This window comes from Rhodotorula toruloides, assembly GCF_000320785.1.
Source record: "Rhodotorula toruloides NP11 unplaced genomic scaffold Scaffold13, whole genome shotgun sequence".
Classification (NCBI taxonomy): Eukaryota; Fungi; Basidiomycota; class Microbotryomycetes; order Sporidiobolales; family Sporidiobolaceae; genus Rhodotorula; species Rhodotorula toruloides.
This window is the reverse complement of record NW_015622973.1, coordinates 23,962-48,332: the sequence shown is the minus strand read 5'-3', so window position 1 is coordinate 48,332 and position 24,371 is coordinate 23,962. Positions and strand designations below refer to the sequence as shown.

Here is a 24,371-nt window from a genome sequence, read left to right as displayed (position 1 = left end):
GCATTACAACTTCGCACACGACTCTGCGACGATAAACACCCTGTCGAGCTCCTTCCCGCCGTCATACACGCTCACAGACCGCCACTCGATCACATCCCGCACGACCTGTTCCGTCCCGCGACATCGCCGAGGCGGATTGGGTCGAAAGACGCTCGGCGCCTTCTTTTTCCCTCGTCGCTGCATCGCGCGGTCTACCTCCTTCGCCGCCGCTGTGTCGCCAAAAGACACTGCCATCCACCCGGTATGATGTACACCGCTCACGGACCGACTCATGAACCCCCAATTCTCAACTCGGTCCTCGTCCAGCGTCCCGCCTGCTCCGCCGAACGTAATCAACACCGCGCCCTCGTCTTCCACCGTCCCACGCTCGCGAACGCTAGTGCTGCGCTCCCACGATCGTTCGAGGGCTGCGGCGCGGGCGAGCGCAGGGACGGCGGAAGAGTTTGGCGCGGAGGCGAAGGATGGGACGAGCGAGAGGGGGAGGAAGCCGCGCGTGTAGGCGTGCGAGTGACCGGAGAGGACGAGGGAGGCGCCAGAACGGGCGACGAGCGGGATGAGACGGCGGCGAACGTAGGAGGACCTGCGCCCGACGAGGGTTAGCTTCATGCTGTGCTCGAAGGGGAGGGTGCACGCACCATTCGGACTCTCCGCCCTGCGTCCACGCTGTCCTGTCCCACCACTCGATCCACGGCGCCGTGTGCACGACGACAACCCTCAAACTCGCCTCGCGCCATTCTCGCCGCTCGACCTCCCACTCGACCCACCGTTCCTGCGCAGCTTGTTCCGCCTCGGTCGGCAGATTCGAGTCGAGCACGAGGATACGCATGCGTTGGTGAGGCGAGGAGGAGTGGTAGATCCCGCGCCTGGAATGCACGGGTGTGATCCCCTCTTCCAGCCCTTCGTGGCGAAGGTGTTCCTCCCACTCGGGGCGCAAACTCGCCCCGCTCACTCCGCCCGAATAGACGTTCCGTCCCGTCGAATCCCAGTCGTGGTTCCCCCTCGCCAGCACCATCGGCGTCAATTGACCGCTCATCACGCCCGCGCCTCCGCGCGTAAGCGGGTCCCACAGGTCTGTCTGCCACTGCGCGAGGTCGTGAGGGTTTTGGACTGCATCGCCCGCGTGAAGGAGGAGGTGTGGCCGCTTGAGAGGGGAGGAAGTGGGGCGAGTGAAGGAGCGAGGGAGGAAGGAGGGGTGGAAGTAGGTTGAGGAGGAGAGGGAGGAGCAGAGCGAGGAGAGGCGGAGGAGGGCACGGCGGAAGACGCGCAGGTTGTATTGATTGTCGGCGACGCAGGCAATGTGGATGGTCGTAGGCTGTGGGGAGGAGTACCCGCCCACCCAGGGGAACGAGTGTCGGATGAGCGTGCTCGTTCGGTGTGAGGCGGTGTCGACGAGCACGAGCTCGTACTGGTACATCTCGCCGCCTTCGAGATCGTCCAAGAGTGCAGTGTAGACGACCCGCCCGCCCAATTGGGCAGTCTCCTCGACGACCGTCTCCGTCTTGACGACCGCATCGCTCCATCTCCCCGCCGACGCCAATCCAGGCATAGCCGTCCCGACCCTCCTTTCGCCCGCTCCTTTGACCCATCTCGCGCGCCACTGCTTGTCCAGCGAAGCCGGACAGTCATTCGTCTCCCAGACGACCGCGACTTGTCGTTCACCTCGGACGAACAGGAGGGGTTGTTTGCGGAGGGAACAGGGCGAGGCGCGCAAGCCGAACGGGAGGAGGAAGAGGGAGGTCCACTGAGCGCTGTGGGCGTGGTCGCGGAGTTTGAAGCGGGCGAGGTAGAGAAAGTCGATGAAGGGAGGGGAGAAGCGGGACCAGAGCAAGAGAGCGACGAGGATCAGGGCGAGTATTGCTACTTGTCGCCGTCTACGGTGGGGTCGCGGCGGTCGAGATAGCGGCTTCGTCGACGCGGCTTTGACTGGACTGGGCGGACGCGAGCGATTCTCGAGAAGCGGAAGGGGAGGGAGCGAGGATGCGACAAAGGCAGAATCGCCCGCGAGGCTCGCCGAGCTAGCCATGCGGTACATCGTGTTCCGTGGCGACGCCGTGGCCGAGTGAGGCGATCTGGTACGAAGGGCGCGCTGTGCGGGAGTGTCGAGACGTTGAGCGGAAGGGTCGAGACGAGGGAGAGGGGCGGACATCGCAGCAGGATGCGGCGGGACTGCACGCAAGTCTTTTGAGGACCGTATCATACCACGCAGAGCAGCGAACCGGACCTGCGCACCTGTTGTTGCGTGTACCGTCACTTCTCACTCGACGGAGCGATGAAGACGGTGGGGAACGTTGTGCGCGAGCGGAAAGCGCTGGGGGTGCTATGGACGCAGTCCAGCGTGTACGTGCATGCCAGCAAGCCCTTCCAAGCGGCAGTCCAGCGGTATGAGGAGCAGTGTCGCGCGACAACCTCTTCCTCCTTGCCTCGTTGCCCGTTTGCCTCGCTGTCACCGCTCCGTAGGGCTGCGAACCAGGTCCTACACAGTGAAGCATGCGTTTTCTGTAGGGTGCTTGTCTCTGGGGCGGCTCTGGAACGTGGTTCTCTTGCAACCTCGTCGTCTCGCAGAGAATTCCTCCCGACGGGCAAGAAGAAATTCCACGAGACGCACGAAACCTCAACGTAGCACTACCATCTCTGGCCCGACTGCCTCCTCGAGAGTGGGTAAAAGACTGACGCCTGAGCGGCAGTCGGCTGGCGGTGCGCGAGTTCGTGCGAAGTCGACGTTGGCTGGCCCTTCGATGCGCCTCGAGTCAGCTGGGAGCGTCGCTCGAACATAGATAGCGACACACGGCATGGTAGGAGAAGCCGCCGGGCGCGTGCTGCGAGATGCGGAAGGTCAGTGAGGAAGGTCGACGGAGGGAAGAGGGAGAATGTAGGACAGACAATGACACAGCCCGGGAAAGCGATGCTCTTCAGGAGGGCTCCGTACACCTCGCCAAGCATGCGGACGTTTCCTTCGCTGTTCACCGGGAAGACGTTACACACAGCCGTACCCAACTGAGGGAGGAAGCAAGGTCAGCTAAGCGACTCGGGCTATCGGCTGCTTAGTCTAGGCGCGGCAACGACTGACTAAAGCCGTGAAGATATCCTGGGGCTTCGCCGCTTCGGGCTGTACGGCGGCGGCGACCCTGGCGCGGTCTCCCTCCACTCGCTGGCGGATTCCATAACTGGCGGCCAGGTCCAGGCTGTCCCAATCGCGCTCGGGTAGCGTGATCATGACGCCGCTGCGAAATTTGCGGGCGAGGTCGGCTGGTTCGAACATGTGGAAATGGCGGCTATGGTCGAGGATGCTGAAGATAGCTTCGACGTGCAGTAGCACATACTTCTGGTAGGTTGAAACTGGCTCGCCCTGTATGATGGGTCGTATCAGTCGCCCACCTCCCGTGCGAGAACAGGCGCGAACGAACGTTGAAGAAAGCGAAGCCGGCAGACGCTTCCTGCAAACGCACTTGGTGTTAGTGTCGCGGTCTGGAGAATGGGTGAGGCAGCACGACAAACGACTATGTGGTTGGTCATCGCAACGCTCTGCAACAGCGCTCCATACACCTCGCCGAGCTCGCGCATCGTGTCGGCTTCGTTACGGCCGTGATCGACGATAGCCTTGTACACAGCGGCTCCGAGCTGTAGGCCGAGAGGTGAGCCAAATCTCGGCTGATCAGCGGCAAAAGAGCAACATACGATGGTCTCGCCAAAGACTGGCAGGCAGGGGGCCGGTTGAACGCTCTGCTCGCACTGCTGGAGCCACGCTCTGCCCACCGCCAGCTCATCTCGTTGCAAGCGATTCCGGAGCGTGCGAGCGCTCTCCTTCTGCTCGACGTGACCGAGCGTGCTGGTCCACCAATTCTGACTGACCACCTCGTAGACACCGGTCCGAAAAGCGTTGGCAGGTGGCGTGCTGAGGAACGATGCACGCGCGTCGGCACGGTTCATAGCGCTGATGAGACGACCGAGCGGCACGGCGAGGTATGCTTTGTAAGATGCAGGTTGCTGCGGTGCGTGGAAGGAGAAAGATTGATCAGCGCCCGGCATCGAGCGAGCGTACGAAGGGCTCGAAGTCACAGAGGGCGCAGGCATGGCTAACCTGATGTGTCTGCCGTAGGAGTCGGATGCACGCAGAACGGATCAAGTCGAGGAGGAGCAAAGAAGCGAGCGAAACGGCACAACGAAAGGACGTGCGGAAGGTCCACGGGGATGTCGGGACTTTCTCGGGAGTTCTGTGAGCCAGTGCTGTTGCTCGACAGCCAGGAAGGGAGGCGTAGCAGCAGGGCGGGCGTAGTCACCTAGTGCGTCGGTCGCCGCAGCAGATTCGGAGGAGACGGCGCCGGCAGGTCGCGAGGGAGAAGTAGGCGGCCGTGTATAAGCAAATCTGTCGGGTTTCTCGTCGAGTGTGTCGTCTGTGAGGAGTGGACTAGGGCAAGCTTTAAACGTGACTGCGCAAGAAAGGCCAATTGGAATCGGCGGAAGAGGACGAGGAGATGGGAACGCACAGAATTCAGATCACCCTTCGACTCTTGCTTCGACTTCTCCTCTCCCTCATCTACCCGTCCACCGCGATCTCCCTTAGAAGCACTCGGACGAGGACAAGCTGTTGGAGGAGTTGTCGGGAGATGACTTTAGGCGGAGAGCAGGGAATGAGTGATGGCGGTCGCAAGCGAGGTCATGGGCAAGAGCTCGTCGACTTCGCGACGGGTGCGGGCCCTCGCGAGTCAGCAGATTCGCCTACGGCGAGCAAGCAGCGATGACTGGCGGGACGAGGAGTCTCGAAGAGAAGAGAAGCGCACACTGTCCCATTCACAGGCTGAGCAGCACAATGAATCACTTGCTACCGCCCCAGTCCTCGGGATACGCGCGCGGCTCGTGGTTGTACGCCGAGAGGAACTGCTCGAGGGCGTGTTTGCCGGTTGCGTCTTCGGCGGGTCTGCAAGGAGAAGTGTGTCAGTAAAGGGTTCCTCGACCGCTACCCGTCAAGAGAATGGTAGCCAAGAGGGGTGGAGAGGAGAAGGGAGACGAGACCAAAACGGAAACGCCGCCTCACCCAATCTCCTTCCGCAAGATGCCCTTGACCAACTCGTCCTTCTCCATCTGCAGCTCGTTCTCCCTCGCCATCAGCGCCTCCAACTCGCCCGCAAGTCCCTCATGTTCGCCAATCAGGTACGCATACTTGGCCTTGGCGAGTACGTACGCGACAAACTCGTGCGAGAGGTGCGGGTGCGCCGCAAACGCAGCGAGCTCGTCCGCTCCGTACGTCGTCGCTTCTTCGCCGTCTTCGCCACCTTCGACGCCCGCAACACCGCCGTAGAAAGCCGAGTCGTCGTCTCCTCCGCCCGCTCCGAACGCGCTGTCGTCCGATCCAGCGCGCGTCTTGCGCTTCTTGCCCTTCCCCTTGCCCTTGCCGCCGCCGTCCTCGTCGACATTGATTCTCGAACCGGGAGGTTGGCGACCCGCAACGATCTTGTCGCCGTGCTGGACGCGCATGTGCTTCTGCAACGCGTCGGTGCGGGTGAAGGATTTGTCGCATTCTGCGAGCGAGTGGACGCCATTAGCGATCGTCGGTGACCGAGCGCGTCTGTGTCGAGCAGCGAGATCTCGCCAAGGCACACTTCGCCGCCGAAGAAAACGCCCGACTCACCCGCCCTCGGGCACGTAAACGGTTTCTCGCCCGTATGACTCCTCAAGTGCGCGACGAGCGCAAACTTGCTCCCCTGCGACTTGCCGCGTCGTGCGCACCCGGCCCAGTTGCAGATATACGAGGCGGCGGCGCCGCGTTTGTTTGCGGGGTGGTTCGGGTCGTCGAGCGGGAAGGCGTGGACTGCGCGAGGCGCGTACAGCGAGGTCAGCTCGAGGAAGGGCTGTTCGAGCGATCGAGAGCGAACGCACCGTCGTTGACGTGCTGCACGAGCGGTTCCAACTCCCAAAACTCCATCCCACAGTTGCCCCACTCGCACCTAGCCAGCGTCAACTGACTCGGATCGAACCCATATTTCTCCGCGCGCGTCCGTGGTCGACCAGCTCCCGCCGCGAGCTCGTCTTCTTCTGAGTCGGCTTCGGGGAGGGAGGAAGAGGAGGAGGAGATGGAGGGGGAGCGGCGGCGGCGTTTTTGGGAGGAGGAGGGGGAAGCGGATAGAGAGGAGAGCGAGGAAGAGCGGGAACGAGAGCGGGAGCGAGTCATTGTGCCTGCAGCGGCGGTTGCGGCGGAAGTCGAGGCCATGGTTTGGGTGGGAGGAGGCGAAGGTTGGGCGAGGGAGAGGTCGTGCTGTAGACGGGAGTAGATGAGTCAGCTGATCGTATTCGGTGGCTCTGAATGACTGTTTAGGTGTTCGTTGCGACCGCTACTACCCGCTTCAAGTCCGGCGCTGACGACGAAGTGAAGGAGGGGACTGGCATCCGTGCACGAGGCAGGCAGCCTGCCATAGCCCAGAGAGCCTCACAGCAGACGGTTCGAGAGCATGCGAGGCCCCTAGCCGACCAGACACCTGCGTCTCGCCCTCATCAACCCGACGACTCTGCGCGACAAACCACCGCACAGAGGCGCTCAGTGGACGTGGCGGGCGATTGGACGCACCTTGAGGTCCCACAGATAAACCTTCGCCCCAATCAGACTCGCCCTGTCAGCGTGAAGAGTGGTTTGGCGCGATGAGCGGGTCGAGAGGTGGGGAGACGAGGGAACAGTGACGGCGCGATACGGCGGTTCAAGCGGGCGTCAAGCGGGCCTGCAAGCAACCTAGCAAGCGCTTCGACCTGTCAATGCGCGTCCAAGCGAGGTGAGGATGTCGTGAAGCTCTCCAAGAGGCGAGGAACCCTCTCGAGATGGTCACTACGCGCGAGTGGCCCGCTAGATTGACATTGCGAGCTCATAGACCCCGCCCAAGTGCTACGTGAGACGGCCCCAGCCAGCCCAAAGGGACCAGCACGAGGCCGTCACGCCGCAAAGAGGACGTCTCCCTCCTCCCGCAAGCTGTTTCGACGACGAAACCCGCTCGAACGGGGCGCAAAGTTGGGCCAGTATAATCACCGCTCGAGTATTGAACCTTTGCTGTTTCGCAAAATGCGCCCCTCGCTCGTCCTGTCCCGTTTGCCGCTGCGAATGACGGGTGTCGGTCGTCGTCGAGCGCCATTTGACGGGCGGTTCGACTCGGATTTGGCTTAGTTCGAGTTCGTCATCGCGGTGGACAAGACTGGCCCTTTCTCATGCCGTGGAGCGAGGAGCGCGAGTGAGTAGTTGAAGGTCAACCCACAACCAGTCGCTCCCTCATCCTCACAAGCTCGTTGTTGACCGTGCTCGCGATGGAAGACCCCCTGACAGCCTCGCTCGACCTCCTTCGCCGACTCCCCCCGCAGCAAATCGCGCAGAACCTCGCTCTCCTCACAGACACTCTCCTCCCGGACCTCGCGGACGACCTCCTCTCGAGCGTCGACCAGCCGCTCGCTGTCAAGGTCGATTCGGACAGTAGGGAGTACCTTGTCAGTCCGCCGTGTCCCCTCGAGCAGTGTCGAGCGGTGGTGACGACGTTGACGAGGTCCGAGGTGGGGTGGGAGCGAGCGGGAGGGACTGGATGAACTGCGAGGGCTGGCGGGTGTACTGACAGCTTCTTTTGATGCACAGGTCTGCGACTACAACCGGGACGGCGACTCGTACCGGTCAGTCCGCTTCGCTCCTCCTTGTTCTCGACGAAGAATTTCGTTTCTCGGTGAAGACTGAAGGCGCAGTTCGTGGACTGACACCGTTGCTACCTTTCGTAGATCACCATGGACTAACACGTACGACCCGCCCTTGTCGGACGGCACCGAACCCTCGCCCAAACTCCGCAGCCTCGAGGTCTCGATGAACGACGCCTTCGACGTCTACCGGGATCTGTGAGTCGGCCGTCATACCGTCGCTTGAGTGCGCACCGAGGCGTCGGTAGACGCGGGCGAAGGCGTGCTGCTCGACGAAGATGTCGACGACCATCTCTGACGGTCGCTCGTCCGCCGCGCAGGTACTACGAAGGCGGCGTCTCGTCCGTCTACCTCTGGGACACGGATGACGGGTTCGCGGGCGTCGTGTTGATCAAGAAGAGTGAGTTACGCGGTCTCACGCATCTTTGAGCGGGTTCTCGGCGTTCGAGATTGTCAGGCGGCGGGCTTGCTTTGCTGGCTTGCGCGCTTTGCTTTGGCATTCGTGAAGTCCAACTCGCTGACAGAGCACCTTTCACCGCAGCGAACGACGCCGGCGCCTCCACCGCGTCCTGGGACTCTGGTTCGTCTCCTCCCTCGCATCCCCCCTCTCTCTTCCTTACCTAACTCGCGCGCTCGCTCTCGCTCGCAGTACACGTCTTCGAATCCCTCGAACGCGGCCGCCAATCCCATTACAAACTCACATCGACCGTCATGCTGTACATGACCAAGCCCATCAGCGTTTCGAGTGAAGTTGCGGGTGCGGAGGGAGCGGGCAAGGCGAGTGGGGAGGGAGAGGTGGCGCTTGGTGGGAGTATGACGAGGCAGGTGCGTTGCGCGTGCATTGCGCTTGCTCAGCCTGCTCGCAACTTTCCCCCAAGACAATTGCTGATCGACGGCGTCCGCGTGGCTCGCACAGCATGAACTCTCTGCCCCGCTCGACCCGACGTCCGCGGCGTCGCTCGCGCAGTCGCACATCGTCAACATCGGCAAGATGGTCGAGGACATGGAGCTCAAGATGCGGAACTTGTTGGGCGAGGTGTACTTCTCCAGTGCGTTGCGGCGCTCTGCTTCTCTCTCTCGCCTGTCCTTCTGCTTGATGGCCGGAGATTGATGCTCCGAGAGGTCCCCGACCCGCACAGAGACGAAGGACATCCTCTCGACTTTGCGGACGCAGAACGGGCTCGACGAGCAGGCCAAGCACCGCGCGCTGCAGGGCGAACTCGTCGGCTTGCTCAAGGGCAGGAAAGTTGCTGCGTAGGGGCTTGCGCATCGTCTGCATTGCGTGGTTGTACAGAGTGTCGTTCGAGGGGACGATCGAGAGCGCAGTTGGGCGAGTTGCCGTAAGAAGGCCCTCCTAGCTCTGGCTCGCTTCTTCTTCGTCCCGCTTGTTTCGCTGCCTCGCTCTTTGACGATGCTCGAGTCCCTCTTGATGCTGAGGACGAACACGCACGCCCAGCCCGCGATTTCTGTCGAATTCTTGACCGAGTGAAACGAAGAAATGACGCGCGGAGAATTCAAGTCCGCAGGCAGAGTATACGACGACGGCGGCTCTCGCTGGCTCTTGCCCGTCGTTGTGTTGCTACAGACGCTGTTGTTGTGCTGTGTGAGGGTGCTACAGCTTGCCAGGCGTCGTTGGAGACTGTTGCCATCGCCCCGCTCGTTCTCTCAACATCCTTATCGCCTCCCGCTCACAACGATGCGACTCTTCCAGCTTGCGATCCTCTTGCTGGCGACGTTTGGAGCGGCTTCACCGGTGGAGTTGCGGAAACGAGCGAGCCAGCCGACGGGGTTGTCGAGCGGCAGTGCGTTGCGCCAAGGACAGGTCGACGGCATCGGGAAGTTGTTGAACCAGTCGGCGACCAAGAGGTGCGTAACGTAAGATTGCGACGCATGTTGTTGAGCTAAGAAGCGTGCGCGCCCAGCTGGGAAATCGGCACCCACCTCGAAGCCGTCCTCGAGCTGAACTACCCCTCGCTCTCGCCCTTCTCGACCTCTTCCTCCTCTTTCGCCTCGCCCACGCCGTCCGTCTCTCCCTTTCCGACCGAAATCATCTCCCTCGTCGCGCCCGTCCTCTCCTCCCAACCGAGCGGCCAACTCCAACTCATCCAAGACGGTTCCTCCGCCGACCCTGCGTCCGTCGGGCCTTTCGTCATCCTCGCGAACTTGACGCTTAACAAGGGAGGAAACGTCGGAGGCAAGAACCAGCAGCAGCTTGAGGAGGTCGCGGCGGGCCAGTTGAAGGCGCTTTTGGAGCAGACGCCGAGGAGTAGCGATGGGGCTATCAGTCACAGGACGGGGGATGCCGAGCTGTGGTCTGACTTTGTCTGTGAGTGGCGTGGACGTGTCCTCTAGTCGGGGCGAGGAAGCTGACCTTCGCGTGCTCATTCGCGCAGACATGGCTCCTCCCGTACGTCTCGCCCTTTCTCTCTTCTCGCGGGCAGACCGCGCGCTAACTCCCTTTCAACGTACAGTTCATCGCCCTCTACGGCCTCGCAACACAAAACACCACCCTCCTCCAAACAGCCTACGACCAATGCCGCCTCTACCGCTCTCACCTCCAAGACCCGCGCACGAAGTTGTGGCACCATATCGAGAACCCGAATACGAGCGGGATGAAGGATCCGGGGTTGTGGGCGACTGGTGTGTAGCCTTTCCGCGGCAAGGAGGAGGAGGAGGAACTGACGACTTTGTCGAGCAGGAAACGGTTGGGCTGCGGCGGGCATGCTGAGGGTCCTTGCGACGATTCAGAACTCGGGCAACGACTCCCTCGCCAACGAACTCAAGAGGCAGAGTCAGGATCTGGCGGCGTGGGTCAAGGAGATTGTTGATGCCGCTTGGGGGATGCCGCAGGTGCGTTACGCCCGTTCTGCGCGGTCTGAGGTCTGGCTGGCTGAGCATGCTTCGTTGACAGTCCAACGGCCTCCTGCACAACTACCTGAACGAGACGTCGACGTTCGCGGATGCCTCCTCGACTGCCCTCGTCGCCGCCTCAACATACCGTCTCGCGCAACTCACTTCCCGCTTCGACCCGCTTTCCTCCTCCGCTCCGTCCTCATCGTCCCTCTCCTCCGCTGAATCAGCCTACAAGACCCTCACTTCTTCCTCGCACCTCTCCTCCTCCGGCGTCCTCGCGCCCGTCGTGAACCCCTATTCCTACGGCGAGCAGATGTCCAACGTCAAGCAGGACGGGAGCGGGAATGTCTCGCCTGAGGGAGAGGCGTTTGTCCTGCTCATGGAGAGCGCGAGGAGGGATTACCTTGCGAACGGAGGCAAGGTGTCGAGTTCGGGGTCGGGCGGTGGGTCGAACGGAGCAGGCTCGACGAAGGCGGCCGGGTCGAGAACGTCGAGGACTGTCGTGGCGCTTGTCGTCGCCGCGAGCCTGATGATGCTGGCTTGACGAGGAGCGATTCGCTTCTTCCCTTTCCCTTCTTCCCTGCTTTCTCGCTTCTTATCGTCACGTCCTTGTTGTTTCCCCCGTTCACGCATAACACTTGTATTTATCGCTTCTCATAGCATATACACGCCTGGAATCGCTTATGGTAGACCGCTTCACTCTGTCGTCCCTTTCCCTCCTTCCGTTCACTTGCTGTCCGCAACTCGCTCTTCTCCCGTCTCGCCTCCTTCTCGTCTATCGAGAAACAATGTCCGACGACCCCCTCGCGTCGCTCTCACCCGCCCAGCGCGACTCGTTCGAGACCTTCAACGCTTTCACCGCTCGCGACTCGAAAACGCCTGAGGAAGCGAGGAAGAGCGTCGAGATGCTCAGGGACGCAGGATGGGATGTGCAGGTGCGTCTTGTCACTCGCCAACGGTGCTCGGGCTGTCCAGCGAGGTCGAGGACGAGTAGGGACTGGACAGCGATGAGGTGGGGAGGGTGACGTGCGGGACGATGCAGGGCTACCGAGGGGTTACGGACGGCACGGGCAGATGGAAGACGGTCTGAATGCGCTGCCTAAATACGCACGGAGCCCAGCGCTGTCGTTCTCGCACTTCGAGGAGAACCTGTCGCAGGTTCGTCGGTTCGGGAGGCGAAAACAGCTTGCATCGCCGTCAGAACCGCCGTACTGACGCTGAGTGCACCCTCTAAACAGACCGCCATTGCCCGCGTGTACGACGAGCCAGCCGGCTCTGCCGCCTCGACTTCTCGACATGCCTATCCTCCGACAAACGACGCTGCCGACGGAGTCGACGAGGCGCTGCTGCCTGGTGCCACGCAAAGGAGGCATAGCGGAACTGGAGGTCTAGGAACAGGCGCTGTTGGGCTGTACTACTTACGACAGGTGCGCACAACGGCCTTTTCCTCCAGTCTCGCAAGCTTACGCTCCGCTCGCAGGCTCTCGCTGTCCCCATCTCGATCATTTCCGTCCCCCTCGCACTACTCTACAACTTCGCCTCAGCTATCGTCCTCTTCATCGCCCGCATCTTCCGCCTCCGTCCCGCAACAGCCTCGTTCCGACCGCGCAACCCGTTCGCGGGCGCAGGTCGACCTCGAACGACGCTCTCGCCCGCCACGGCGGCAGAACAGTGGGTCCAGTCAGTCGAGCGGACAACGGGACTCGCGCGACGGGGCGGGCAGGACAACGCGTCTGCCGCTTCGGGCGTACAAGTCGGTTCTTCGTCCGGCCTCTCCCGCCGCTCGACTGTCCCGCCGCCGGGCTCTGGTCCGCGCCTTCCTGCCTTCTTCATCGGCGGCTACGACCAGGCTCTCCGCGTCGCGCGCGACGAGATGCGCCTCATGATGGTCGTCCTCACGAGCGAGGAGAACGAGCGGGACGAGCGGTTCAAGCGGGAAGTTTTGACGAGCGAGGAGGTGAATCAGGTTCTGGAGGAGGAGAACGTGATGGTCTGGGGAGGGGATGTGAGCGACAGGGATGCCTACCAGGGTCCGTCCGCGTATCCTTCTGGCGTTCTTCACTCGCTGACATCTTCCGCTTCCGCAGTTGGCCAGACGCTCTCGTACATTGCGCTGCCCTTTGTCGCCTTCGTCTCTCTGCAGCCTTCAGCCCCGCCCGGCGTCTCGACAAACCCCTCGACCGCCTCGACCGCTTCCCCCCGCCTCCGCCTCATCTCCCGCCTCGAGCCTACCCCCTCGAATCCCCTCACAGCCGCCTCCCTCCACGCACACATCATGACCTCCGTCCTGCCCCGCGCAAAGCCGTTTCTCGCCCGGCTGAAGACACAGAAAGCCCAGCGGGAGGCAGACAGGCGCGCGAGGGAAGATGCGGAGCGGAGGGTGTTGGAGAATGCGAGGAGGGACGAGGAGAGGGTGTTGGCTGTACGGCGGAGGGAGGAGGTGCGGAAGAGGGCGGAGTTGGCGGAGCGGGAGAGGCGGGAGAGGGAGGCGAAGGAGAGGGAGGAAAAGGAGAGGGTCGCGGCGTTAGCGAGGCAGTGGAGGAGCTGGAAGAGGGGCGAGCTGGCGCGGAAGGGAGAGCCGGCAGCGGATCAGCCTGGAGCTGTGCGGGTTGCGGTGCGGCTTGGCAGCGGCAAGCGGGTGATGCGCACGTTTGCTGCGGCGGATGGGACAGAGGAGGTGTACGCGTGGGTTGAGTGCGAGCTGGAGGAGGGCGAGGAGGGCGCGGGCGAAGCTGCGACTCCGCCGGCCGGATACCAGCAGCGATACCACTTCCGCCTCGCAACGACTTTCCCTCGCCAAGTTATCCCGCTTCCCTCGCACCTCGCGTCGCCGTCGACCGCCAACCTCACCGGCAGCGCTTCAGCAACAATTACCGTCGGCGAGGCGTTCAACGGCTTGGGCAAGACGGTCAACCTGGTCGTCGACGGACTGCAGGAACGGCGGCGGATGAGTATGAGCAGTCGCGAGGACGAGGATAGCGAGGAAGAGCTGGAGGAGGAGGATTGAAAGGGGTCGTATTCGCTGCATCGCCGTTCCTGTTTGACGTCTCACGAGCGCGGGCGAGGGAAGCGAGAACTAAGGTACTTTTTCAGCGAGGCCATGCGATGCGTAGAGCTACAAGGGGTGAGGACTAGTCGACATACAACACCGATGAGAGATGCGAGGGGGACTAGACAGGAGAATATGTGGACCGATGCGGGAGAGACGGAAACCTGACAATGACTGATCCCACGAGCTTTGCTACGTCGAGCGCGACTTCTTCTTCGACTTGCGCTTCCTGCCGCCGTGCGTCGCAGTCGAGGCGGCCTCGTCGGATGGCAGAGGGTGAGGATCGCCGAGCACGACGATGTTGCCGCCGTCATCGAGGACGACTTCGCCAGGTGCATCGTCGTCCGTCGTGTCGGTATCCGCGCCGTACGGCACCCTCTTGCTGCTCTTCTTCTTGCCCTTGCCGTCTTCGCCAAAATTGCCCGGACTCCTTCCGCGCACAATCAACATCGCGCTGCTCCACCCGCCCAGCTCGACGACCGTCTCGTCCTCGTGCACGGCGTAGAGCGTGCAGCGCACGAGGAAGTGCTTGTCCGTCGCGTTGGCGGCCAGGCTGGGGTGGTTCGCAGTCGAGTGGCGGAACTGGACGCGGCGGAAAGTCGAGGTGTAGCGGTGCAGAGTTGGCGTCGACGTCTCGGCGTCGTCTTGCGGGCGTTCTTCGTCCACCTTGGGAGGCGGCGCGGCGGACTCGAGGACCTGGCGGCCGAGCGTGACTGCATCCCTGAGCTTGCGGTTGCCATCGAACTGGAGCAACTCGGCGTTCGCACCCTTCGGAAACGTCGCGCTCGTCAGACCGACCTCGACGTGCTTGATAGGCGAGAGCGAGTGCGACGTGCGGAGCGTGTCGAGCGCGAGAGGCGAGTCGAGCGAGATCGTGAGGGTGAGGAAGTTGCGGCGGTAGGTGCGCCAGCTTTTGAGGGTCGGGTCGTAGGTAAAGGACGAAGGGTTGCCGATCGTGGGCGAGAGAGGGAGTCTGTGCGGGTGACCTTCTGTAAGTATCGAGTCCCGGCCGCGAGCTGAAGTCAGTCCTTGAGAAGAACCCGGACGCACTCGTTCCCATGCGCATCAATCACCCTCACATCCTCCTTCTGCCTCCAAGGCGCAAAGAATACCGTCTCGCTCGTCCACTCCCCAATCTCCTTGACATCAATCACCTCAAGCGGCTTGTGAAGCGACTGGCGAGTCGAAGTCGTGCGGACTGGACTGGTTGCGGGAGAGGTGGTGGCGGTCGAGGTGGACATGGCGGAGGAAATGGAGGAGATGGAGAGTTGCCGGCGGTGCAGGGAGGACACAATGGACGACTTGGAACGCTTGCGAGAAGGTCGGTACTCGCCGCCGTCGTCCGCCTGGTCCGCTGCGTCGTCCTCACTCGACACGTCGCCGCTTTCGTCGTCGATGTAGATGGCGCGCTTCCTGCTGCTCCTCGTCGGGCGGCCAGTCGAGCCTTCGTTCGCGACGACCTTCCCAAGTTCGTCTTCCGGCGTTGCCGTCGTAGCGGGCTCGTAGGCGGTCGTGACAGTCGACAGCGAGGACTGCGAAAAGCGCGGCCCGGGCTCGACCGGCTCGAACGGTGCCGGTGATGCAGGAAGGAAGAGCGGCGCAGAAGATTGCGACGAGGCGAACGACGAGATTGCGCCTTGCGAGTCCGTGCGCCCGCTCAAGCCATCTTGCAATGTTGAATTCTGCTGAGTCGAGTAGCCGGGCGAGGTCGAAGGCGGAACGAAGCGGAAGCCGGCGAGGGAGGAATCGACTAGGGGTGAATCGGCGTGGTAAACCGGCGGGATGGGGGCGAACTCGAGCGGACCAGGTGCGGGAGGGAACTCAGCGTAGGTGGAGGGCTGCGAGAAGGAGGTGGCAGAGAAGGTGGAGGTCGGGTAGATGGGGGCGAAAGGAAGAGGGTGGACGGACGCTGTCGGCGGAGGACTGCGTGTGCGGAGAGGCTCGTCAGCCAGCGTCGTACGATGACTTGAAATGTCGACGCACGCTTCATAGCTAGTCAATGACGTCTCTTGACTAGGCGACGCAGCGTATGCGAAATTCACGGACGCATTGTACGCCGACGCGGGAGCGCAGGAAAAGCCGAAGGGGTATGTCGGAGTGCTGGAAGGTACGGCTAGACCACTCGCGTCGAAGATAGGGTACGCCGGAGAAGGGTGATGAGAGAGGAAGTGCGGAATGGGCGGAGGGAAGAGCGCGTTTGCCGACGACCCGGCCGAATAGTTGGCCGCCGGACTTGCGGCAGCATACTGCGCGACGTCGGAGAAGCCAAATGGGTGGCGGGGAGGTGGGTGGGCGAGGTGAGCTGGATCGAGAGGTGAAGTCTGGAACTGCTGGAGGAGCTGGGCGGCCCAGCTGACGGTGCAGGGACGGACTGAGTCGTCGGACGTGCGGTTGTCCGGAGCGTCCATTCGCTCCCGCTGCGAGTCGGAAGAGGGAGGAAGCGGAAGCGGAAGAGGAGCGAGGCGGGGAGAAGGGAAAAGAGGGGAGGAGGTGAAGACCAAAGCCGGTTGACGAGGGAAAGCCGGGTCCGGAGCGACTCGAGGGAGTCTGCAGGTGTAGGGCTAGACGTGGGCAGTACTCCGGAACGATCCCGCGGCGAGAGAGGAGCGACGCACCCGTTGATCCGCTCAGGAGGCGAGTCGCGCTGCATCCCGCTACGCCGACTTTCCGGCCGCATAGAGTCAACAAACTGCATGTATGCACGCTGAAAACGGCTCGCACGAGTCTCCGGTACACCGCAAGCCGTGTGAGACGAGCGAGTCGCAACTGCTAAGCGAGGATGAGAGGATGTGGGGCTTGCGGCGAGGCCGCGGGGCTCTTGAGCACACTTTGAGCGCCCGTTTCGCTCGTCAGCGGCTCAGGGAATCCCGTCCGTGCCAATGGGAGGAGGGAAGGCGAGTGTGGACATGTGCAACGCCGTCGCTGGCGTACCCGGTGAAGAGGGATGGTCTATCAGGGTAGCAGGACACTGTCACGTCAAGCAAAGCAGCGTCGTGAGCAGTCGAAGCCGAGCGACAGCACTTATAGCGTTTCGGGGGTGTCCAGAAGAGCGAACGCCGCATTGAGCGGGCTCGCTCGGGGCGTTCCGGGCGCAGTGTCATCGGACCATGATAGCGGCATGTCCCGTCACTGTCCGCGAGGTCTGTAGAAGGAGAACGAGGTCGATGACGGTGCGTCGAGGTCGAGGAGGACGAGAGAACCGCCCGACGCCGTTGGAAGCCTCGCTCCCGGTCCGAGCGAGTGTAGACAGAGTCGAACAGGGACGCAGCAGCCACAGCGGGACGCTTGAGCGATGAGCGAGGTCGTGGCGTCCGCCAACTTGCTCGTCGCCGTCGAACCTGGCTTGGGTTCGTTCTCACCACTCGCTCTCAGCTCTTCTTCCACGTGAGCTTGGTTTGAACACTGCTTGGCTTTTCCTAAGACCGTCGGACTCGTCTCGCACGGCGAAGCGGCGGTGGGAACGGGTCGGGGACGAACGGGGCGAACGATTCCATCGGATGGAGCCGAAACACGGCGACGACGGCTTGGGACTGGCTCGGTTGGGTTGATATGGATACAGAGACGCTGGATCAGGCTATGGATGAAGTTGCAGACATCCCAGTGCTGTGTGGACGCCATGCTGACCTCGCCATCTTCTCCCCGTCGACCATCCCTCCCGACTCGCCATTCGCGCTGATCCCGCGTCGGATCCTGCCTGTTGCACCTCTTGCGTGAGTCTTACAGCTTCTCTACACCCTGCCGCGGCATCGAGGTAACCCGGATCTTTCTCCCTCGCCTTTGCCAACCTCCGTCAGATTTGGACCCCCGCTCAACAACTTCGACCGAACCCACCGCTTTTCTCGCTTTTCTCGACACGCCAGTCGCTTTCGCAGACACCTATCCGCACCTAAGCAACCATGACTCGCAAGCTCTTTGTTGGTGGAAACTTCAAGAGTGCGTTCAGCGGCCCTTTTCTCTCTCGCTTGCCAGCAGACGGGCGCGATGCTCCGCGGCGGGCTGTGCAGAAGACAAAGGTGTAGCTGACAGTGCCACTCGCACAGTGAACGGCGACCTCGCCACCTTGACCAAGCTCGTTCACCAGTTCAACGAGGCCGACGTTGATGTTGAGAGTGCCGGTGCGTTCAGCGATATCCTACCCCAGCTCCTTACGCTCTCTCTTTCGTTCGGAATCGTTCGGAAGCTCGCGAGCTGGCTGGTCCAGAGTAGGAGTGGCTGATCCCCCGCTACTCGTGCTCGCAGAGGTCGTCATCGCTCCTCCCGCGCTCTACCTTCTCCCCCTCAAGGAGCTCGCCCGCAAGGGTATCTCGGTCGCCGCGCAGAACGCCCACCAGCTCCCCGCCGGCGCCTACACCGGTGAGATCTCGTGCGTCGCTCGATCCAGTCTTTCGGCTCGCAGGCTTCTCGTCGCAAGGACAAGCAGCTGATTTGAGGGTGTCCATGTTCGCAGGCTCCAGCAGCTCAAGGACATCGGCTTGAACTGGGTCATTCTCGGACACTCGGAGCGCCGCACCATCTTCCACGAGTCGGACGAGCTCGTCGCCGAGAAGGTGCGTTCCGTCACTCTCCTCACCCTTCTCTCGCTCGCCGTGAACTCACGCAAAATTCGCCCGCAGACCGCCGCCGCGATCAAGACCGGCGTCTCGGTCATCTTCTGCATTGGCGAGACGCTCGAGGAGCGCGAGGGCAACAAGACCGAGGAGGTCGTCACCCGCCAGACCGACGCCCTTGCAAAGGTCATCTCCGAGGAGGACTGGAAGCACATCGTCGTTGCTTACGAGCCTGGTGCGTTGGGCGGTCTCACGGGAATGCGTCGCAGGCGAGTTGGGCTGACTTGGCGCGACGTTTCTTCTTTGCCCCGACTTTCACAGTTTGGGCTATCGGTACCGGCAAGGCGAGTCGCATCATGAACCCTCTTGCCTGGCACAGAACCGGCTAACCCTCTCGGAACCGCAGGTCGCGACTCCTCAGCAGGTTCGCCTTTGCAACTCGCCCGCCTCTCCGACTACCCGTGCTGACTCGAAGCTCTCACCCACAGGCTCAGGACACCCACAAGGTCATCCGCGACTTCATCGCCAAGCGTGTCTCGCAGAAGGTCGCCGACGACACCCGCATCATGTTCGTCCCGCCTTCTCGTCTGGCTCCATTCGGCTGCGACGGACGCTGACCCTACGTGCGTGAACAGCTACGGTGGATCGGTTAGCGGCAAGAACTCGAAGGAGCTCTGCTTCCAGCCCGACATGTGCGTCCAGCGCCCGCGCCGCTCCTCGCCCTTTCTTTCCTCTCGCTCGTCTGCTAACGCAGTCAACCCAGCGACGGCGCGCTCGTCGGTGGCGCAAGTCTTACTCCTCAGTTCATCGACGTCATTCGCTCGGCGGAAGAAGCGTTCGGACACAAGGCTGCTAGGCTGTGAAGCAGCTCGTCTCTTCGCGGACTACTCCAGTCGATGCGATTTCTTCCCATACCTTCCTGTATATCTCAGTAGCTGCTAGTGAATCCAACCCAGGTAGGCTGCGTCTCAGTGATCCATTCCGCGACGTTCTCGCGCAGACCTGCTGTAGCGGTCCGGTTTCCGTTGTGCGGACGTCGCTGAGGCTACTGTCTTCGATACCGCCGCTTGACGCGAAGTTCGACTTTGACCTGCGCACAACAGGCAAACCCGCAGCTCTCGTCGTGTTGAGGAAGGCTCACCCTGCTCCTTCACCTCGTACCACCCACTTGCATCCCGCAATCTCTGCCGGCCCGCTCCGCTCCGCTCCCGCCCGGACTCACGGTCATTCCCGCTCCGCCGCGACCGCTACCCGCCGCCGCACGGCGCCGCCGCTGGGACACGCCTCCTCGTGCGGGACGTCGTTCTGGTCGACGTCTTCGGCATGGATAAGTACAAGGTGCATTGGCGCTTTCAAGGAGCAGACGGTCGCGAAGAAGGGTGCGTACACGCTGTCCAGCGAGTCGTCGCGTATTTCTTGCTGACCTCTCTCCTTCCTCTCCTTAGAGGCGGGGTATCTCGCCTTTGCACTACTCGAGCTGCACTCCGTCACTGACACGTCTTCGTAGACGTTTCTCGTGCAGGACGATGTGTCGCTGTTGATCGTGGGCGGAAGCGAGCCCATGTGAGTGCCGCTCGTTGGCGTCCCTTGTGTTTCTCCGCTACGGCTTCCTCAGCGCGTACTTACTCATCCTCACAATTTGTTCCGCGAGCCCAGCACAACGCCAGGACCGTCGGTCGGAAGTTTGCAAGAAGGAGACGAGCTCGTTTGGGAGCTTCGAACGATTACCGTGAGTCGCTCCGTCCGTCGCGTGTTCCGCAACTTCTTGCTCCCCGCTGACACTTCTCCCAACTCTGTAGGTCGAGTCCGTCCTTGAGCGTGCCCGCCCCTCTTCTGCAACCCTCACTTGTACGCTCGCCTGCTTCGACGGCATGCATTCGGGACCTACTCGTGTATTCTCACAGCCTCGCATGGCGCCACGCTCTCTCCGCAAGCGACCCTGTATCCTCTCCTCCCTTCTCCCCCAGTCTCTCCCGGAACGAGGCTGGACGACTCCGTGTGGAACGAGGACGACGACACGCTGCTCCATCGTTCCGTGGCTCGTGAGGTCTTTAAGGACCTGCGATACACGAAACAGAAAGAGTACGTCTGGGACCACGTCGTCGTTCATGGTCGTGCGGTCGCAGACGACGGAACGCAGACTCTGAGTTCTGCCTCGCGTCGCCGTATGTCGAAATCCGCGCCCTTCTTCCTTCGTAGAGGACTGATGGCCCTTCCTGCTCAGGTCTCGCTCAACACGCGCTCAGTCAGCTCGACGACCCGCTCCCTGCCAGCACCGTGCCCCAGCCCTCCTCCGCCCACCTTCTCTCCCTCCCCGACTCCATCCTCGCCAAGATCTTCGCCTACGTCCAGCCTCTGGGTCAGAGCTTCTCACCTATCTGCCGCCATCTCCTTCCTTTCACAAGCGGCTTGATCGCTGCGATCGACGCCGCCTTCTCGGGCGAGGCCTTCCCATCCCCTCGTCGCGCGCCTCAAGCCCATCCGCTCCATCCGCTCTCTCCCTCTGCATTCGAGACGCTTGCCGCCCTCCTCCGGTCCGTCCAAGCCCAGCAAGCGCGCCTTGCACGCCCTCTCGCAGACTTCCTCGTCAGGATCAGTCGCGGGGGCGCACTCGGACCCGCTGGAATGCTCGGTAAGACGGACGGGGGCATGGCGGGATACAACGACGTGTACAGTGAGGCGTTGCGCTCGCATTTGGAGATGGAAACATGGGTTGCGGCGGAGGATGTCGAACGCATCATCGACGACGTCCAGTGGGTGCTACTTCTCCATTTCCGTCTATCAGCGTACTGATCCGGTCGTCTCTCCCTCGTTTGCAGACGCGTGAGCCACCTGCAGACGCCCGTGCAGCATCTGGGGTGGTATCCGCCCGACTACGAGCTCACAATCTTCGACTCGTATACGACTTCACTCCTTTACGAGCGGTTTGGATTTGCCGACGTACGCCTCTCCCTCCAGATCATTCTAGCCTGATGCGCGACTGATCGGTTGACCGGGATACAGCCTATTACCGACGACCTCCTCAACAAGCGCACGCCTCTGCCTACCCACCTCTCGCTCCCTCCGACTGCTCGAACTCTACCGGATCCCGGTCTGCGCAAGGCGACCGAGCCTCACGACACGGGCTTAGAAGATCGCCTCTCACGGCTCGTACTCGACCGTTTCCTCGCAACGATTCCCCGACTTCTCGCAGGCGACACCTTCCTGATCGCTGGCGGCAGACAGATCCGAGACTGTTTCAAGCGCGTCGTCCCGGAGATTGGGAGTGTCAAAGTCTGCATGGTCGACGTCCAGCTGCCCATTCGCTCCGGAGGGAACAAGTACCTCACCCTCCCCGGCACTTCGGCCACTGTTCCCGTCGTGCGTGAGGGTTCAGTGATTTGAGATTGCGCACGGCTGACCCTCGGGTGACCAGCAAATCGCCTTCGCCAACATCGAGGGTCGTCTCCAGGTCTCGTCCGTCGCGGCTTTCGTCACCCACTGGTCGTCGGGAAAGATTCGGTCGAGGTTCGGTGGTGGCATGCAGGCTTTTGCGGCCTCCAGTGGACTTGTGAGTTTCGTGTCGTCCTCTGCCCACTTCAACCAGCTGACTCTGCTCTTCTCCCGCAGGACGGCTTCGAGAACTTGGGCCACCTCCTAGCGCTCGGGCTCGACACTCCTCCGAGTGCGTCAGCCTTCTTACTTTAGCGTCACCCGTGCTGATCATTGTCCAACAGCCCTCTCGTCTTGCTTTGCGGCTGATACCTTCCCCGGTCGTTTCGTCCTCCGTACCGACCCGAAGGAAGTCATCCGGCGACAAGATGCACACGTCGTCGAGGAGCGCGCGAGGGGTTTCCCCAAGACGGTCGCCGAGATCTCTCTCGAGATTCTCCAGCTGCACGTCCTGTCCGGGAACCTTCTCGACGTCCCTCCTCCTCACGCTTCTTCGGTCGGAGAAATCGCGCCCCTCATCCCCGCGGCTCGTAACCCTCCTCCCTCGACCACCTCCATCCTCTCGTATCTTTCCGCCGTCACCAACAAGGCCTCCCTCGCCCGACCCATCCGCCTTCCCTCCGGCAAGCTCGTCCCTCTTCGTCCGACTGCCACCAAAGGCGGACATGTCCGTGGAAGGGTCTCGGCGGGAATCGCCGTCCAATGGACCGACGACTTCTTGCGCGAGACTCTCGACCTCGTCAACGCGCTCGGTGGTCGCAAGGCGCGCGCTCAAGTGCTCGCTGAGCTGGCTCGTCGTCATCCGGAGCTTCCCTTCCTGCGCCGCACCACTCCCGACTTGTTCTACGAGGCCTTCTTGATGGCGAGGGTTCGGGCGCGGAAAGGCGGATCACATTCCGCTGCGACGTCGCAAGAGCTCGGCGCCTTCGCGCACATCCTCATCTGGACGCCGGCTCTCTTCGACGCGATCGAGAAGAAGATCGAGATGTACGGTGGAACGCAGGCGGGGAAGTTCGATGACCGCGTCCAGCAGGAGCTCGTCAAGGAGTTCCCCGACATGTCTGCCCTCGCTCGCATGACCCCGTCCCAGCTCGTCGTATCGTACCGCGCTTTCAAGACGCATGCCAAGCAGGCGCAGCGCAAGAAGGACGTGAAGGCGGGCAAGGAGGTCGAGCCGTCGACTATGATCAGATGGACAGACAAGCTGTACGAGGCGGCGGAGGCGAAGTTCAAGAAGTATCCCGGCTCCAAGGATTCCGCGTGCGACCCTCGCATCCTGACGGAACTGGCGGCGGAGCACTCTGCCTTCTCGGTTCTCGCGAAGGTCACGCCGGTCCAATTCTACCAGCGCCTGGCCGTGCAACGCTCGAACCGCCGCGCGAAGACCTCTGCCTCTCTCCAGCCCCCGGCGCCAGGCTCGGCCTCGTCCGCCGACCCCCCTCAGCCCGTCGCGTCTGTCTCCCTTCTCCCTCCGCCAGCTCCGCCTGCTGCTGCTCTCCTCTCCCAAAACGTCGGGAGCTCCTCGACTTCGCCGCTCGACACCCCTTCCCAGCAGCCCTCCTCCCGCCGCAAACGCACTGCCCCGGAACCCGACGACTCGTTCGCGGCCCTCGCTCTGCCGGCGTCGTCCGACCAGGCTCCGCAGGCTTCGACCAGTGCCGGACCACCCGCCTCTGCGACGTCTAATCAGCAAGCGGTGCCCGTCAAGAAGCCCCGCAAGGCGAGGTGGAAATGGACCGCGGAGCGCGAACAGCGGATGCAGGAACTACTCGCTGAGTTCCCTCCGGTCAAGGCGCAAGGCGGTACCCGCTTCCAAGCGGAGATGGTCAGACGGTTCAAGGCGAGCGAGCCTGATGACCAGCGGCTGCAGGACATGGACGCCCAGGAGCTTCAGGAGGTATGGCGCCGCCTTTTGCGCACGAAGACGAAACGGGCAAAGCAGGCAAAGGGTGCTGGAGCTGGCGGCGGCGGTAAAGGAGGAGGAGGTGGCGGTGGCTCGAGCGGGCAAGCGGAAGAGATGGATGTCGATGAGTAGTCGGTAACGGTCAAGGTGATGGCTCTGCGGAGACGAGGTGATGGCTCTGGGGATGGCGTGAAGGAGATTAGCTGCTTGCAAGGCATCGGGTGATGGCTCTACGTGTCTTCGGGGAGAACGGTGTTGCGACATTGACAAGGAACCGCCTATGCTATCGTTCCTGCTCCTCCTCTCCTCTTCCCCAGCGACGTGGCGGCACCAGGTGTCCGACTCGCCACAGGGATCCGCAGTCCACTGCTTCGGAAAAGACCTTGCCGACTCCGCCGATTCCAGGAAACTTTGTACAAGCGATTAAAGCCTGCGCCGGACGAAGCGGTTAGCAGGTCTTAGAGGACGCGCAGAAGCGAGTACGGCTCACCGACACATCCTCTTTCGTGTCGAAGCCCAGAAGCAGATAGCCGAGAGGTCTTCGGGGTTTGGCAAGCTCACCCGCGAGGAGGAGAGGTGGATTACCCGTGAATCCCGCCGCATCTGCCTTCTCCCTTGCCCAGCGTACTCCATCCTCAACAGTTCCGCTCGTGAAGGGAAAGCCGTACAAGATGGCTGCGAAGACGTCCTGCTCGGGTGCATAGATGTTGTAGCTTAGCAGGCTTGAGCTCACGCCGGGCGGAGGAGGCAGAAGCTGTAAAGTTCGGGCGGCACATTGCATGGCTGAGGCGGAAAAGGGCAGTTGATCCCGTGTGGTCGGTCGCGGGACGGCTTCGGCAGCTCTCGCCCAGTTTGGCGTACTCGGGCGTGCAATGGGCTGGGGGCAATATGCGGTGTTCTGGCTGCTGTTGCGGAGAACGAATCTGCTGTCGTC

General features: G+C 62.2%; 9 protein-coding genes across 9 annotated transcripts; 5 read left to right on the top strand and 4 right to left on the bottom strand.

Moving 5' to 3' along the window:
- Positions 1-3: 3 nt before the first annotated feature.
- Positions 4-2,146, bottom strand: RHTO_01336 (Metallo-dependent phosphatase; the record flags this gene model as incomplete). The annotated part of the gene is made up of 2 exons (XM_016415018.1): positions 4-580; positions 636-2,146. The coding sequence occupies 2 exons, from the start codon at positions 2,144-2,146 to the stop codon at positions 4-6; spliced, it is 2,088 nt and encodes a 695-aa protein (XP_016272808.1).
- Positions 2,147-2,622: 476 nt separating this feature from the next.
- Positions 2,623-4,071, bottom strand: RHTO_01335 (uncharacterized protein; the record flags this gene model as incomplete). The annotated part of the gene is made up of 7 exons (XM_016415017.1): positions 2,623-2,730; positions 2,787-2,816; positions 2,881-2,994; positions 3,068-3,346; positions 3,405-3,434; positions 3,496-3,618; positions 3,676-4,071. The coding sequence occupies 7 exons, from the start codon at positions 4,069-4,071 to the stop codon at positions 2,623-2,625; spliced, it is 1,080 nt and encodes a 359-aa protein (XP_016272807.1).
- A 741-nt stretch (positions 4,072-4,812) lies between these two features.
- RHTO_01334 (zinc finger, C2H2-type, Ino80 complex subunit Iec1) lies at positions 4,813-6,205 on the bottom strand (the record flags this gene model as incomplete). Its single annotated transcript, XM_016415016.1, has 4 exons — positions 4,813-4,915; positions 5,033-5,516; positions 5,627-5,806; positions 5,875-6,205. The coding sequence occupies 4 exons, from the start codon at positions 6,203-6,205 to the stop codon at positions 4,813-4,815; spliced, it is 1,098 nt and encodes a 365-aa protein (XP_016272806.1).
- A 1,076-nt stretch (positions 6,206-7,281) lies between these two features.
- RHTO_01333 (WASH complex, F-actin capping protein, beta subunit) lies at positions 7,282-8,911 on the top strand (the record flags this gene model as incomplete). The annotated part of the gene is made up of 8 exons (XM_016415015.1): positions 7,282-7,458; positions 7,601-7,635; positions 7,738-7,851; positions 7,974-8,053; positions 8,195-8,233; positions 8,303-8,478; positions 8,570-8,702; positions 8,793-8,911. The coding sequence occupies 8 exons, from the start codon at positions 7,282-7,284 to the stop codon at positions 8,909-8,911; spliced, it is 873 nt and encodes a 290-aa protein (XP_016272805.1).
- A 438-nt stretch (positions 8,912-9,349) lies between these two features.
- Positions 9,350-11,050, top strand: RHTO_01332 (Glycosyl hydrolase, family 88; the record flags this gene model as incomplete). The annotated part of the gene is made up of 6 exons (XM_016415014.1): positions 9,350-9,519; positions 9,576-9,979; positions 10,047-10,060; positions 10,125-10,293; positions 10,352-10,503; positions 10,565-11,050. 6 exons carry the CDS (start codon positions 9,350-9,352, stop codon positions 11,048-11,050), a joined length of 1,395 nt encoding a protein of 464 aa, XP_016272804.1.
- A 244-nt stretch (positions 11,051-11,294) lies between these two features.
- Positions 11,295-13,513, top strand: RHTO_01331 (ubx domain containing protein; the record flags this gene model as incomplete). Its single annotated transcript, XM_016415013.1, has 5 exons — positions 11,295-11,441; positions 11,581-11,664; positions 11,745-11,933; positions 11,987-12,536; positions 12,594-13,513. 5 exons carry the CDS (start codon positions 11,295-11,297, stop codon positions 13,511-13,513), a joined length of 1,890 nt encoding a protein of 629 aa, XP_016272803.1.
- A 234-nt stretch (positions 13,514-13,747) lies between these two features.
- Positions 13,748-15,963, bottom strand: RHTO_01330 (p53-like transcription factor; the record flags this gene model as incomplete). The annotated part of the gene is made up of 3 exons (XM_016415012.1): positions 13,748-14,528; positions 14,606-15,478; positions 15,602-15,963. 3 exons carry the CDS (start codon positions 15,961-15,963, stop codon positions 13,748-13,750), a joined length of 2,016 nt encoding a protein of 671 aa, XP_016272802.1.
- Positions 15,964-17,451: 1,488 nt separating this feature from the next.
- On the top strand, positions 17,452-18,965 carry RHTO_01329 (triosephosphate isomerase (TIM); the record flags this gene model as incomplete). The annotated part of the gene is made up of 10 exons (XM_016415011.1): positions 17,452-17,488; positions 17,596-17,670; positions 17,795-17,918; positions 18,003-18,102; positions 18,169-18,337; positions 18,424-18,446; positions 18,509-18,526; positions 18,591-18,670; positions 18,738-18,794; positions 18,866-18,965. The coding sequence occupies 10 exons, from the start codon at positions 17,452-17,454 to the stop codon at positions 18,963-18,965; spliced, it is 783 nt and encodes a 260-aa protein (XP_016272801.1).
- A 460-nt stretch (positions 18,966-19,425) lies between these two features.
- On the top strand, positions 19,426-23,569 carry RHTO_01328 (uncharacterized protein; the record flags this gene model as incomplete). The annotated part of the gene is made up of 12 exons (XM_016415010.1): positions 19,426-19,481; positions 19,548-19,554; positions 19,610-19,665; positions 19,759-19,831; positions 19,902-19,950; positions 20,007-20,267; positions 20,327-20,855; positions 20,922-21,042; positions 21,106-21,462; positions 21,518-21,652; positions 21,712-21,766; positions 21,819-23,569. 12 exons carry the CDS (start codon positions 19,426-19,428, stop codon positions 23,567-23,569), a joined length of 3,450 nt encoding a protein of 1,149 aa, XP_016272800.1.
- Positions 23,570-24,371: the final 802 nt, after the last annotated feature.